The 14334-nt window shown below is 47.3% G+C and overlaps 1 protein-coding gene across 4 annotated transcripts in view; it reads right to left on the bottom strand.

Moving 5' to 3' along the window:
- The window catches only part of Arhgef18 (Rho/Rac guanine nucleotide exchange factor 18), a 106200-nt gene that overhangs the window by 30449 nt on the left and 61417 nt on the right, over positions 1 to 14334 (bottom strand). The window contains exon 1 of one of the 4 annotated variants that reach the window (XM_052754636.1): positions 5205 to 7764. The exons of 2 other annotated variants lie outside the window; for them this stretch is intronic. Coding sequence is in view for 1 of the 2 variants with exons in the window: in XM_052754633.1 (XP_052610593.1) it covers positions 2700 to 2706 (7 nt within the window). In the remaining variant the exon portion in view is untranslated. Of the gene's footprint in view, positions 1 to 2699; positions 2799 to 5204; positions 7765 to 14334 lie in introns of those variants that run through there. One more of the 4 variants, XM_052754633.1, reaches the window with a different exon arrangement.

Genomic DNA, 14334 nt, shown 5'->3' with positions numbered 1-14334 from the left:
TTGGTGCTGAGAAAGTGGGCAGGGTAGCGGAGGTCACCTGTCCTGAAGCCTCGCTCTGCCTGCGCCTGGGGCTTCAGCACCGAGAGGATCTTGGAAGTCAATAGCTCATTATCCAAGAAGACATTCTCGCTCCATTTCCTGGGGAGGGAGCCGTAGAAAGGCAGCTCAGGGCGGCCAGGGAGTGCCCCCCGCCTGTCACCACCCTTGGAATGTGTGGTCCCCATGCTGGCAACCTGGTGCTGCACCCAGGCTGTGCTGTGCTGGTTTTGATGCCTTGGGTGGGATCCTTCTAGAAAACAAAGCTGCGTCTTCCCTTGCTGTATTGGCTGGAGCAGTGGGGCTGGTATGCTGGAAATTGGTTCCCACTGTGAGTGTTTGGTGTAGAAACGGCACAGAATTTTCTCTTTGGGTAAAACAATTAAAAAAAAAAAAAAAAGGATCAACTCTCCCACACTCTGCTTGCTCTTTGCAGGGGGCGACAACAGAGGACAGCTTGTGTTCACGGCAAATCATCTACCACCAGGAGCTGTGCACTTGGCGTGTTTGGCGCAGACACTACACACAGGATGATAATTAATCTGAGATTGGATGTCAGGATAACGCCGAGACCTATAGACCTGGAGGCATGATGCTGATTTAGCTGGCCGTCTCATCAGCCCTGGGGTAGAATCATCAGAGTACACCTGAGGCTCCTTATTCTGTTCAGAGTTCCGAACTGTTTTTTACTCCAGCTGCTTACTTTTAGGATCTGGACAGGAGGATACATGTACCCACTGATGGAAATGGAAATGTTTCCCACTGACTGAAAACTGGTGGGGGGGAAAAAAAGCAATGCTGGGAATGGAATCCAAGACAGCATACATGCTAGGCAGGTGCTGTACTACTGAACCACACCCTAATCCCTCATTGGAAGATTCTAGGCAAGCGTTCCAACTCCCTCCAAGCACCCTCAGCCCAGCCCCTCACTGGGGAATTCTGGGCAGATAGTCTACTTCTGAGCCATGCCCCCACCCCCTCAGGACTGGTTCCATGTGTTAAGACAGCAGGAAGACCTTTGCTGGGTGCTGCTGTAGTCTCAATTTCTCGGCCTCCAAATCCACTGGCCAGATAACTCACATGCCCTGCCTCCCTCAGTTACCAGTATTTTGTTAAAGAAACAAAAAACAGACTATGTTGGAAATTCTCTGACAGGGCCATGGAGGAAGCTTATAAATTAAGGTATGGATTACTATCTGTTACAAACATTTTCAATTAAAATTTATTCTTAATTCTTAAAAAGTTTATTTCTTCTTTATTTCTCTGTGTAGCCCTGGCTGGCCTGGAACTAGTTAGGTAGCTGAGTATAACTTTGTATTTCTGAAAGTCCTGCCTCCATCTCCCAAGTGCCAGGATCACAGCTGTGTACCAGCATACCTTTTACTGGATGCTGGACACAACACAGGGATTCATATATAGTAGGCAAGTGATCTACCAACTGAGCAACATCCCTAGCCCTCATAACATTCAATATTTGCAACAGCCCAGCATGGTAGGGATGTTACCCACCCTGCCTCAGATGTTCTGATGTCTCATGTTAATAAATGTCTAACAATTGTTATTATTATGGTGGATGATGCCCACTTAGATGCCATCCACACACAAATACCCATTTACAAATAAAATTGAAGTGGTTCAGGTCAGGGCAGGCATTTCCTGCTATTCGTACACCATACCAAACCCCACCCAGGCAACGATGATTTAAACACGCAAATATGGGAGAAACCTGAATGGCAGCCTCTGCTGGGGCCCTTATCATGGCTAGCTGTTCCTGTGAACTAAGGTCTGACCCAAAGTTGAACAGATTCTGCTTTCATTCTGTTCAGAAAAGAGAAAGTATAAACACCATCTAGGAATGGTCAGCTCCAAAGAATTTTTAATACATATTGTTTATCGTGGGTCTTGGGGACATACACCTGTAATCTGAACAGTGGGGAGGATGAGACCAGAGGATCACGAGTTTAAAGCCAGCCTGTCGCAAAAACAAAAACAAAAAACCAAAGGGCTTGGAGAGATGGCTAGTGACAGGTTAAGAGTGCTTGCTGTTCTTGCAGAAGATCCGGGTTCAGTTCCCAGCACCCACATGGCAGTTCACAACCACCTGTAATTCCAGTTTCAAGAGATCTGAAACATTCTTCTGGCTTCCTTGACCACCACCATGTACCTGTACACGTGAGCACACACACATCTATACATATACCAGCATGTACTTGTGCACCCGTGCACACACATATACACACATAAAGTACACAAGCTAACAAGGGCTAGTGAGAGAACTCAGTGGACAAAGACCCTTTGCCTGATGACCTGACTTTGGTCCCCTCAGTCCCCTGAACCCACACAGCAGGAGGAGAGAGACGACCCCTGCCAGTTGCCCTCTTTTTACTTCGTTTGTTCTTCAAGACAGGGTTTCTCTGTGTAACAGGCCTACCTGTCCTGGAACTCACTCTGTAGACCAGGCTAGCCTTGAACTCACAGAGATCTGCCTCTCTCTACCTCCACCATGCCCGACACAAGTTGTCCTCTTATCCTAAACACATGTGCCCTTACAGACAATCTTCCCCCCACCAGTTAAAAATATTAAAACAAACTAAACAAACAAATTAAAAAAAAAAACCCTAAAACCAAAGGCTGGGGTTATAGCTTGATGGTAGAGTGCTTACCTGGCATGTCCCAGGCTCTGGTTTGATGCCTAGCTGTTTGTTACAAGAATTAACAGTCGCCTTGGAGGTCATTGAGGATGGATCCCACCTCTTATTTCCCTGGTAACACCAGAAAGGGAAACCCCTTCTTAATTTTTAAACCAAAGCCCTATTAAGATAAAGCTACTTCTGCCTGTTCAAAATAGGATAGAATCTAAGTTCTTCCTCTGGCCCTGAGAGGAAACCTGGCATTCTAAGCCACCCAAAACATCACAAACTATTATCTTCTTTCAAGACTTAATCCAGCTCTGTCTGTCACTCACCTGGCCAGAGCTCATGCTCCAGAATAAAGGCTAATTGTCTCCTTAATGAGCTGGTGTGCTCACCCTTCAGGGAGCCCCTCCTCTGTGCAGCTGCTGGCAGGGCTGTGAGTCCTCAGAAAAGTCAACCATTTTCTGATTTTTTCCTTTCCCTTGGGATACCAGCCCAAGTCCAAACATGCTTTCCCTGCTGCTCTGGGCCTTTTCAGCTTTTCTCTAACGCCCTCCACCTCCCTCTACCATGCCGTGACTTGCTGACCTCCACTGCAAAAGGAAAGCTGTTCTCTATTCCTCTTCTCCATCCTCCTCCTCGGGTCAACTGCCAAGGTTTATGGCTCATCTGTTCTGTAGTTTTCCCCTCAAACTCTAAAGATCTGATGATTGTGTGTGTGTGTGTGTGTGTGTGTGTGCGCGCACACATGCATGTGGGTACCTGAGGCGGCCAGAAAAGAGCATTGCCCTGGAGCTGGAGTTACAGGACATGGAGAGCTGCACCATTGTGTACTGGGAACTGAACTCAGGTCCTCTCCAAGAGCAGTACACAGTCTAAACCAGAGCCATCTCTTCAGCCCCTATTTTCCTAAAAATAAATTGTCTTTGATCTCCCTTCCAAGTCCATTTTAAAATCCTTTTACTAATGAGTCTATGAACCCAGAAGGAAACCTCAGTTTCCCCAGTGCAGCAGCACTGCAAACAAAGACAATAAAACAAACACTAGCATGGGCACAGTGTGGTGGCGCACGCCTTTAATTCCAGCACTTAGAAAGCAGAGGCAGGTGGATCTCTGAGTTCAAGACCAGCCTGGTTGACACAGCAAATTCTCGGCCAGCCAGGACTACCTAGTGAGACCCTGTCACAAACATCCCCCCAAACAACAACTATCAGCAATGCTAAAAGTATTGTAGCATGCTTAAATGCTCTTTGTATGATTTAAAAAGCAATGTGAAGTGTTTGTGGGTTTTTTTTTTTTTGGTTTTTCGAGACAGGGTTTCTCTGTGTAGCTTTGCGCCTTTCCTGGAACTCGCTCTGTAGACTAGGCTGGCCTTGAACTCACAGAGATCCGCCTGGCTCTGCCTCCCGAGTGCTGGGATTAAAGGCGTGCGCCACCACCGCCCGGCAAGTGTTTGTGTTTTTAAAATGTATTTTTAAAAATGCATATTAGTGTGTGCATATTGTGTGTGCATCATGTACCAAGTTCATGCCTGGTACCTGTAAAGGCCAGAAGAGGCTATCAGACCCTCTGGAATTGGAGTTAAACAAGGTTGTGAGGCAACATATGGGTGCTGAGAACCAAACCCTGGTCCTCTCAAGAGCAGTCGCTGCTCTAAACCTCTGAGCTAGCTCTCCAGCCCCAAGTGTTTGTGTCTTATGGTGGATGGGTCCAAACTGACTCTCTCGGTATTGTATGTAGCCATGGAAGAACATCATGAGCCAGGAGCTCTGCCCTAAACAGGTATATGAATTATGCTTTTCTCTCTGTTTTTTTTATTTTTTATTTTTTTTTTATTTTGGTTTTTCGAGACAGGGTTTCTCTGTGTAGCTTTGAGCCTTTCCTGGAACTCACTTTGTAGACCAGGCTGGTCTTGAACTCACAGAGATCCACCTGCCTCTGCCTCCCGAGTACTGGGATTAAAGGCGTGCGCCACCACCGCCCAGCTCTCTCTGTTTTTTGAGATGAGGTTTCTTTATGTAGCCCAACTGTCTTAGAACTCACTCTGGAGACCAGGCTGGCCTCTAACTCACAGAGGTCCACCACCCCTGCCTCCTGAGTGCTGGGATCAAAGGTGTGCACTACCACCACCTAGCTTATTCTAAGTTTTTGATGCTTTGGGATTTACGAATCCTAATGGGACCATCCCTCTTAAATGTCAAGGCTAGCCAACCCCTAGAGACAATAAAAGATTCATATGTAGCCATGAGATGCTCACTGAGCAAAGGCATTTGCTGCAGAGCAAGGTGACCTGAGTTTGATCCCTGAGACCCACATGGTGAAATAAGAACCAACTATGAAAATGTGTCCTTTGACTTCCACAGCATGCTGTTGCATGGCATGTGTGCCCACAAATAAATAAGTCAATAAATAAACGTAAACTTAAAAATATAAAGATATCCATCTCTCTCTCATACAGAAAGCAGTCAATTCATAGTCAACACCCACAGACAGGGTCTACGTGGCTATGGATCATCCACACACACTAAAACCTACCTCATACTCTTGCTGCTCCTTCAGCCACAACAAACTCCTCCGTGATACTTGGCTTTAATCCTCCACTCAACACAACCTACAGTTTCGAGGGAAGAGTCTCAATGAGGAATTTCTACACTGGGTTGATCTGTGTCTGTGGGGGATCATCTTAATTAAGTTAATTGACGCAGGAAGGTCCAGCCTAATGCGAACAATACTATTCCCTAGGCAGGGATCCTGACCTGTGTAAGAGCACAGCCAGCCAGGGGGTCTGCCTGCAACTCATTTCTCTCCACTCTTGACTGCAGATGTGATATGACTAGCTGTGTGGAGTTCCGCTTTGACTTCCCAGGATATAGTGATGGAATGCAACCTTGAATTGTAAGCTGAATCTAACCCTTTCTCCCCTAAGATGCTTACCACAGCAACAGAAACAAAGATGCCTCCCTTCTCTAAGTTGTTTCTGTCGGGTGTTTGGATAACAGTGAGAGTAGTCATTAACACGGGGTCTCACTCTGTAGTCCTGGCTGACGTGAAACTCCATGTTGGCTTTGAACTCAAGGCAATCCTCCTGCTTCAGGCTTTACAGCCTGGTTCCCATGCACCTTCTTTCCCAGCTGTTCTCTACATAGGCCAAATTCCATCTGCTCTATCATCCCAAAGCCAGGTAGGTACAAGGCTGTAAGGCAGTGGTTCTCAACCTTCCTAATGCTGCGACCCTTTAATAATTCCTCATGTTGTGGTGACCCCAATCATAAAATTATTTTCGTTGCTACTTCATAACTATAATTTTGCTACTGTTATGGATTGTAATGTAAACATCTGTGTTTTCTGATGGTTTTAGGCAACCCCTGTGAAAGGGTTGTTTGACCCCCAAAGGGGTCTCGACCCACAGATTGAGAACTGCTGCTGTAAGGGCCTAAGGCTGCTGAGATGATTGGCACCTATCAATCTGAACCCTACCCATTCTTGCTCCTTCCAGCAGAAGCCACCCTTGAAGATTCTGTCTACATTTCCTCTTCACGCCCTCTGCCTTCGACTAACCAGGGTACCCCAGTGGGCCCCGCATGCAGTGCTGTGCTGCCTGCTTCTAGACAACTGTGAGCCACACTTCCTTCGTGGCCGTCCCTTCGCGTTTGTGTGTCTTATCATCCTTATTCAAACAGGTCCAAGCCACCCTTCACACACCAGGGGCTCATGGGCATGGAGGTCTGCCTGTAGGGACATGTGAAGCCATGGGTCTAGGGCTCCCTTCCTCTAAACAGATAACGTGGAACGGAAGCTGTGTGGTGCTTTGGAAAATGTAAACTTGCTTGGGAAATGGCACAGTGGGGTAAGAGCACTTGCTGTGAAAGCAAGAGAACTGAGTGCAAATTACCAGCATTCTTGTAAAAGCCATGTGTGGTGATATACTGCATACCCTAATAAAATTTGCCTGAACATCAGAGAGACAAAGGAACAAGCCACTGTCACGTCTTACCTCTAGGACTCCTCAGCCTGAAAAGCCTTTAGTTCCTGTCTCCTCACACCTTATATACCTTTCTCTGCCCAGCCATTAAAGGCGTGTGATTCCCAAGTACTGGGATTAAAGGTGTGTGCACCCACTGCCTGGGTTCTGTTTCTCTCCTAAACTGAGTCAATCTCATGTAGTCCGCAGTGGCTTTGAACTCACAGAGATCCAGACGGATTTCTGCCTCCCCAGTGCGTGCTAGGATTATAGGTGTGTGCCACCACTGCCTGGCTTCTATGTTTAATCTAGTGACTTGTTCTGTTCTTTGATCTTCAGGCAAATTTTATCAGGGTACACAATATATCACTACACCATGCATCCCTGAAACCTACTGTGGTGATTTGAAAGAAAATGGCCCCTACAGGGGAGTGGCACTATTGGGAAGTGTGGCCTTGTTGGAGGAAGTGTGTCATTGTGGTCTCTTTCAATCAATCTTCCCTCAGTGTGACTATCAGCTGACTTCCTGTTGCCTCTGAGCCAAGATGTAAGGACTGTCAGCTCCAGCACCACATCTGCCTGCATGCCGCCACGCTCCCTGCCATGATGATGATGGACTGAACCTCTGGAACTGTAAGCGAGTACCTCAACTAAATGTTTCCTTTACAAGAGTGTCTCTTCACAGCAATGAAAACCCTAAGACACCCATGTCGCTTTGTGAAGAGAGCAAGAGCTTGCTGGCCAGCTAGGCTAGGCAAAGCAATAAGTTCAAGTTTAGGGAGAGACCAGATCTCAAAATCACGATGGAGGGGCTGGAGAGCAGTCAAGAGACCGGCTGCTCTTCCAGAGAACCCAGGTGAGATTCTCTCACTCAAATGATAGGTAACAGCCATCCGTAACTCCAGCTCTAAGAGGGTCTGATGCCTACTTCTGGCCTCCATAGGCACTGAGCACATGATACACAGACGAAACCATCTATAACTCCAGTTCCAGAGAATCTGACCTTCTTCTGGCCTCAATAGGCTCCTGTATGTAAATGGTACACATACAGACATAGAGGCGAACACTCATACACATAAGATAAAAATTAATAAATCTTTAAAAAAATGAGGTGGAAAGGGATTGAGGAAGGTACTGGATGTTGACCTCTAGCTTCTGCATGCACAAACATAGGTACCACACACACACACAGATGTATGCATCTACCAGACACACACACACACACACACACACACACACACGAATGCTGTAACCATACTCTTGGATATGTGTGTTAAAACAACACAATAGGGGCTGTTCATAGCAATGCAGTCTGTGGGAGTCAGCAGTGGAAACTGCTCAATCATCTATCAACCTACTGTCCAGTGGATGACCCCAGCACGGTCCAACCCAGCTATGGAAGAAACACAGCTGGCCTCTAGGGGGAAGTCAGGTCCAGGTCAGGTCCAGCAAAGAGGCTCAGTGGGGAAGTGAGTGATGTGTAAGCCTGGCAGGCAGAGTGTAAAACAAGCTGAACCTGGGGCTGGAGACAGCCCAGTGCTCAAGAGCACATACTCATCTTGCAAAGGACCTGAATTTGGTTCCCAGCACCCACATTGGGTAGCTCACAACTATCCTAATTCCAGCTCCTCTAGCCTCTAGCCTCCTCAGGCACACAAATGCATGTACACACATCCTCACACTTTGACATGATTTAAAATAAATCTTCAACGAAAGTATGGCTGTGATGCGTTTGTAATTTCCACAATCCTATAGCAGGATGGGAGGCGGAAGTCCAGCTAGCTTGGAGTACGAAGCAGAGAGGCAGAAGCAGGAGAAACCCTGCTTTGACAAAGTGGATGGAGAGAATAAACTCCCCAGTTTTCTCCGCTCCCTACACATATGTAATGGTGCACATGTCCCCACACCAACATAACAAATAATAAAAACAAATATTTAGAAATCAAACCCCAAAGACAACTGTCTGCACGAATCCACTGATAGGAAATGTCCAGGCTGGTCTATCGAGGAAGAAAGGAGATGTAATAGCTGCTGGGAGCTGGGCGAGGGACAGGAGCATAACTGGGAATGAACTAGTGAGTATGGAATTTTCTTTGGGAAGTTACATTTCCTTCTGATTTTGAACAGGGTGGTATCAAACTTGCTATGTAGCTGAGGCTGACCTTGAAACTCACTGATCCTCCTGCCTCCACCTCCCCAGTGCTGGGATGACAGACATGCACACCACACTCAGTTTGTGCTGCTGGGGATGGAATCCAGGGCTTGGTGGATGCTAAGGAAGTGCTCTACCGATTACAATACATTCCCAACCCTCCTTTGGGAGTTCTAATTGATTATGGTCACCGTAAACATACTTACCTGAGCGACTGGGGTGGTAGCTATGTGAACTGTGCCTCAATAAAACTGCTAGGAAAACACACACATAGCTGTGTGGAAGCCGCCACCTTTCTGATTTGAAGATCACCATTCCCTCTGCATTGTCATTCTGCTCTTGGCTTCGAGACAGGAGAATACCTCCCAGTGCCTGCTTTCCTAAAGAAGATAGCCATGGTGGGAAGGAAGGGCAGTGGGTGGGGCTTGGACCTGGCCACACATGGAGATTTAGCCTGTTGCTGCCCCACACTATCCGTCAAGCCACAAAAGGCAATTTGGGGGCTGGGGATGTTGCTCATTGGTATAACGCTTGCCTAGCATGCAAGAAGCCCCGGTTCAATCCTCACCATTGAGTAACCCAGCATGGTGGCACCTGCCTGTAATCCACCCCCACTGAGGAGGTGGAGGAAAGTGGATCATGAGTTCAAGGTCATCATGAGCTAAAGAGCAAACTGGAGACTCCTTCTCAAAAGGTGAAAGGAACTGGTGTGGACCTGCAGGGTGCTTGCCGAGTATTCATAAAGTCCTGGGCTTGATCTGCAGCACTGGGAGAGAAAACTTGTCACTCTGGAGCTCAATTAGCACTGTCCGCCATCCCTGCCAAGAGCTGGGATTGATCTGCCAGGCACCTGGTGGCTGGAGCACTTGTATGACACAAAGCTGTTTCTGCAAGGGGCCCAGAGAGGAGGTGGAGCCAACAGTGAAATGGAAAAAGTTCTTTGTACACAGGGGATAAGAAAACCCACTCGCTCTCTGGAAGAGACAACAGGCTGTTTTCAAGATGATTTACAGTTTGTATTTAGTGTGTGTCTGTGCACACACCACACATGCGTGAGGAGGTCAGATGACAAGCAATGGGAGTTAGATCTTTCCTTCTACCAGGTGGGTCCTTGAGAACTGACTGTCATGACGTTTACCCGCTGAGCCAGCTCACTGGCCACAAGGATTTTCTTTTTCTTTTTCTTTTTTCAAACATATGTGTACTATGTGCATGCCTGGTACCCAAAGAGGCCAGAAGACAGCATCAGATCCCATGGGACTGGAGATGGCTATGAACCGCCATGTGGGTGCTAGGAATTGAACCTGGGTCATCTAGAAGAGCAACCAGTGCTCTTAACTGCTGAACCATAAGCTTCAAGACGATTTTTTAAACCCTGTTTGAGTTTTTTGTACTTAACAGCACTTTCCTGAACAAGATGGAGGCCTTGGGTTTGCATGACACATGTCAAGGATCTCACCCACAGAATTTACAGGAGCAAACAGCCTGTGCTGTGAGGGTCAGGCTCTCAGGACCTACTGTGCAGCTATGGCCACCTTATGACTCTGCCCCTCACAATTTCTCCAAGGATGGAGACCCAGTTCATGTTGTCACTGATTACATAGCATGCATGAGGCTCAGCCCCATCTACAGGTGGTGCACACCTGTAACCCAGTACCATCTACAGGTGATGCACACCTGTAACCCAGCACTATCCACAGGTGATACACACCTGTAACCCAGCACCACCTACAGGTGATACACACCTGTAACCCAGCCCCATCTACAGGTGGTGCACACCTGTAATCCTGGAACTTGGGAGACAGAGGCAGGAGAATCAGGAGTTTAAAGTTACCTTTGTCTACATAGCTAGTAGCAAGGCTGGCTTGGCTACATGAGACTATCTCTAATTTTCTTTTACCCCCCCCCTTTCCCTTTTTGAGATGGGGGGTTGGTTCTCACTACTCTGTAGCCTGGGTTAGCTAGAAATTCACTATGAAGACCAGGCTGGCCTTAAACTCACAGCTATGCTTGCCTCTCCCTCCTGGGTAAACGGGATTAAGGTGTGTGCTGTTATTTCTGGCTACATTTTTCTTTAGGAAAACGTTCTTTCACATTTGTGTTTTGTGTGTGGTTTCTGTGTTTGGTAGTGGGGGCAGACAGAACTCGTGTGGACAGCTTGAGGGAGTCAGCTCTCTCATTCTACTACGAGGGTCATGGAAACTGAAGTCTTTGGGCACACCTGCTGAATCACACCCAACCCTGTGAGGATCTACAAAATAAAAAAGCAAAACAAAAGCCAAATCAAGGGGACAGAGAGTCAGTTTAGAGGGTAAGAGTCCCTGCTGTGGAAGCAGGAAAACCTGCGTTTGGATCTAAAGAACCATGTAAAATGCTGGGTGTGGTCACGCACGTGCTTGCAACCCTGGTGCTGCAGGAGGTAGAGACAAGAGATCTCTGGGGGGCCGCCAGCCTAGCTCCAGGTTCAGTGGGAGACCCTGCCAAGAGAATATGGTGGCTAGTGATAGAGCAGGACACTGGGTAGCCTCTGGCCTACGTACATGCACGCCATATGCAATCGAATAGTTTATTCCTTGTAGATACTACTCTCAAAGGAAGTCCAGTATGAAACATCTAGTGGTCTTCATCAGTTTTTGACTTTAATGTATAATCTAAGTGAACACAGATTCCAGAATTACCAAGTTTTGAAATGAAGCACGATGGCTCATATCTGTAATGTTAGCACTTGGGAGGGTGAGGCAGGAGGATTGCCACCGGTTTAAGGTCAGTCTGGGCTACAGTGCGAAAACTGCCACAAACAAACATACAACATAAAAACAAGCCCCAGAGCAGGCTCAGCAGGTCAGGTGCCCGCAGCCAACCCCAAGGACCTGAGTCTGATTCCCAGGATCCACATGCTGGAGGGAGAACCGACTCCTGCAAGCTGTCCTCCGACCTCCACATGCCCAATATGGCCTGTGCACCACCTCCCCACAAGAATAAATACAATAAAAATGTAAATGAAAAAGAAAGAAAATTCAAGCAAACTATCAACTCTTCTGTTCTGTGGGGAAGAAAAGGCCATGCTGGTGCTGGGACGGAAGTCCAGTGTGACCGGGCAAGTGCCTTCCACTGACACACTCTCAGCTCCGGCAATGTACATCTTAAAGCAGCAATTATGGAACACTTATCTCCTCCACTCTGTAGGTCTCAGTAATCTCGCCAGCCCTGCTGATGCCTCTCATGTCACTCTGACCATTAACATCTCTCCAAGGAAGCTGGGCCCTGGAATGGAAGTGTCCACAGTTTTCAGTAAAAGGGCCACCCTTGAGAAAATGAGAGAGAGAGAGAGAGAGAGAGAGAGAGAGAGAGAGAGAGAGAGAGAGAGAGAGAGAGAGAGAGAGAGAGAGTATTGGAAAACCACAGAGCTGGTCCCTCCACACAGAGGCAGCCCTGATGTCCTGTTCTGTCACCTGCTCTTTGGGGAAGATTCCTGTTACAGGCTGAAAGTGCTCCCTGGCTCTGGAGAGTTCTAGCAGGTGTTGGCTTGCTCTAGCTCAAGTGTTCAAGAGACAATTAAGAGCAAAATCGGATGCAAAGTGAAGTTTGCAATTCACAGTTCCTGCCGTCTCTGCCACCTGCAGAGCGACTGGATCGATGGGAGCAGGGACTCATTGATTTCTCTGCCCTGCCTTGTTCTCATGTTGCAGAGCAAGACAGCAAGAAAAATAATAAAGTACACTGGTGGGAGGGACAAGCTGCTTAGCGCCACAGCTCAGGGGACACAGCAAAATTAAAAGGACATCTTGTAGCTTGGAAGGTAAGTATGAGTCAGAAGGGCTATTCTCCCTCACCTAGTACAGTCACCGTCCATGTCTGCAGACTGTGCAGCCGCAGACTAGGGATTTGGGATGGAAAATACTGGGGGCAGACTGCTTCTTTAATTTAATTTTTTTAATTTTTGGGGAAATGTATTTAATTTTTTAAGGTTTATATTTTTATTTTTATTTATGTGTATGTGTGTGTGTATGCGGCACACTGGCCTTCGAGCTTCAGGGTGATCCTCCTGTCTCTACCTCCACTTCACTGTAGGAGTGCTGGGATTAAAGATGTGTTCCACTGCATCTGGCTTTTCCCACAGGTACCAGGGATTGGAATTCAGGGCCTCATGCTTGCCCAGAGACCTGTTTCTGTGCCAGTCCTGTGTGACCTTTATTCTGGTCACCAACCCCAATACGTTGTAACAACTATGCATGTGGCATTCACATTGTATCAGGGGTTAGACATCAGCTACAGAATAAAATCTACAGGAGAGTCTGGGGAGACGGTGACTGAGGAAGGCACCTGAGTAAGGATGGCCCAGACTGCTGCTCAGGCCACAGTATCTGCCCAAGGCAGCTTTTCCTCTCTCTGGCACCCATGGGCACCCCCTGAGATACTTCACGGTGACAGGGTTTCTCCTCTGGGGAAGTGAGTTTACATCAAAGTGGGTATTGGTGGCCACACGTTCAGCATCTTACCCCTTTCCTGTCCCCTCCCAGGGAATCGGAGCTCCTGTTGCAGGCTGGGGCTGAAAACCTCCCCCTCAGAAAGGTATAAGACTCCCACTTCTGCTACGGGGAAGCAGAGAGGGGAACCAATTTCCTCCCAAAGCCTCCACCATGCAGTCTCTCCTAAGAGACCGTACCGTGCTGCTGTCTGTTAAGAACTCTAAATAATAACTCTTCTAATAACCTTCTTACACACAACATTCCATCTCAGGTCCTTCTTGGACCTGCATCTGAGACCTTTCAACAAGATGCTGAACTTAGCCTTTGTGTGCACACACAAGAATGCTAATGCGGTCTGTAGGAGGATCTGTGTAGAACCTATGTGAATAAATACTACACCGTGACATCTAAGGAACTCAAGTGTCCAGGGAGAGTCCTGGGACCAGTCCCTCCAAGAGCCAACTATACCCTCAGTAATTGCAACAAAATGTGTATGCTCCCCCAAACCACACACCAAACTCAATAAACAACATTAAAAAAAAAAAATCTGTGGGGCTGGTGAGAGGCTCAGTGGGTAAAGGAACCTAATGCCAGGCCTGACTACCGGCCTCAATCCTGGGGACCCACACAGTAGGAGAGAAGTGACTCCTACAGGTTGCCCTCTGACCTCCACATGTGGGCTGTGGCACAAATGCCCCCTCTCCCCCACACAAATAAATATAATAAATTTTTTAAGTTGTACTTGTACCTAGTAATACAGTCCTGTCACCCTAGCTACTCAGGAGGCTGAGGTATGAGAACTGCAAGTTCAAGCACAGCCTGGGCAACTTAGTGAGACTTTGTTTCAAAGGGTTAAAAAAAAATCCAAATTGAAATAAATAAGGTAAGGAGGTTGAGGCAAGATCATAGCTCAAGATGATCTTCACTATATATGGAGTTTGAAGCCAGCCTGGGCTAAACAGATCCTGTCTAAAAAACTCACCAAACAAAGGTTTAAAACATCTAAGAAGGGGGCTAGGTAAGTAGTTACGGTGGCAAAGTGCTTCCTATGCAAGCACGAGGACCCGGGTTCGATGTCCAGAA

The sequence above is a fragment of the Peromyscus californicus genome, unplaced genomic scaffold (assembly GCF_007827085.1).
Source record: "Peromyscus californicus insignis strain IS unplaced genomic scaffold, ASM782708v3 Scaffold_2__1_contigs__length_46816999, whole genome shotgun sequence".
Taxonomy (NCBI): domain Eukaryota; kingdom Metazoa; phylum Chordata; class Mammalia; order Rodentia; family Cricetidae; genus Peromyscus; species Peromyscus californicus.
This window is presented reverse-complemented; position numbering and strand designations above follow the sequence as displayed.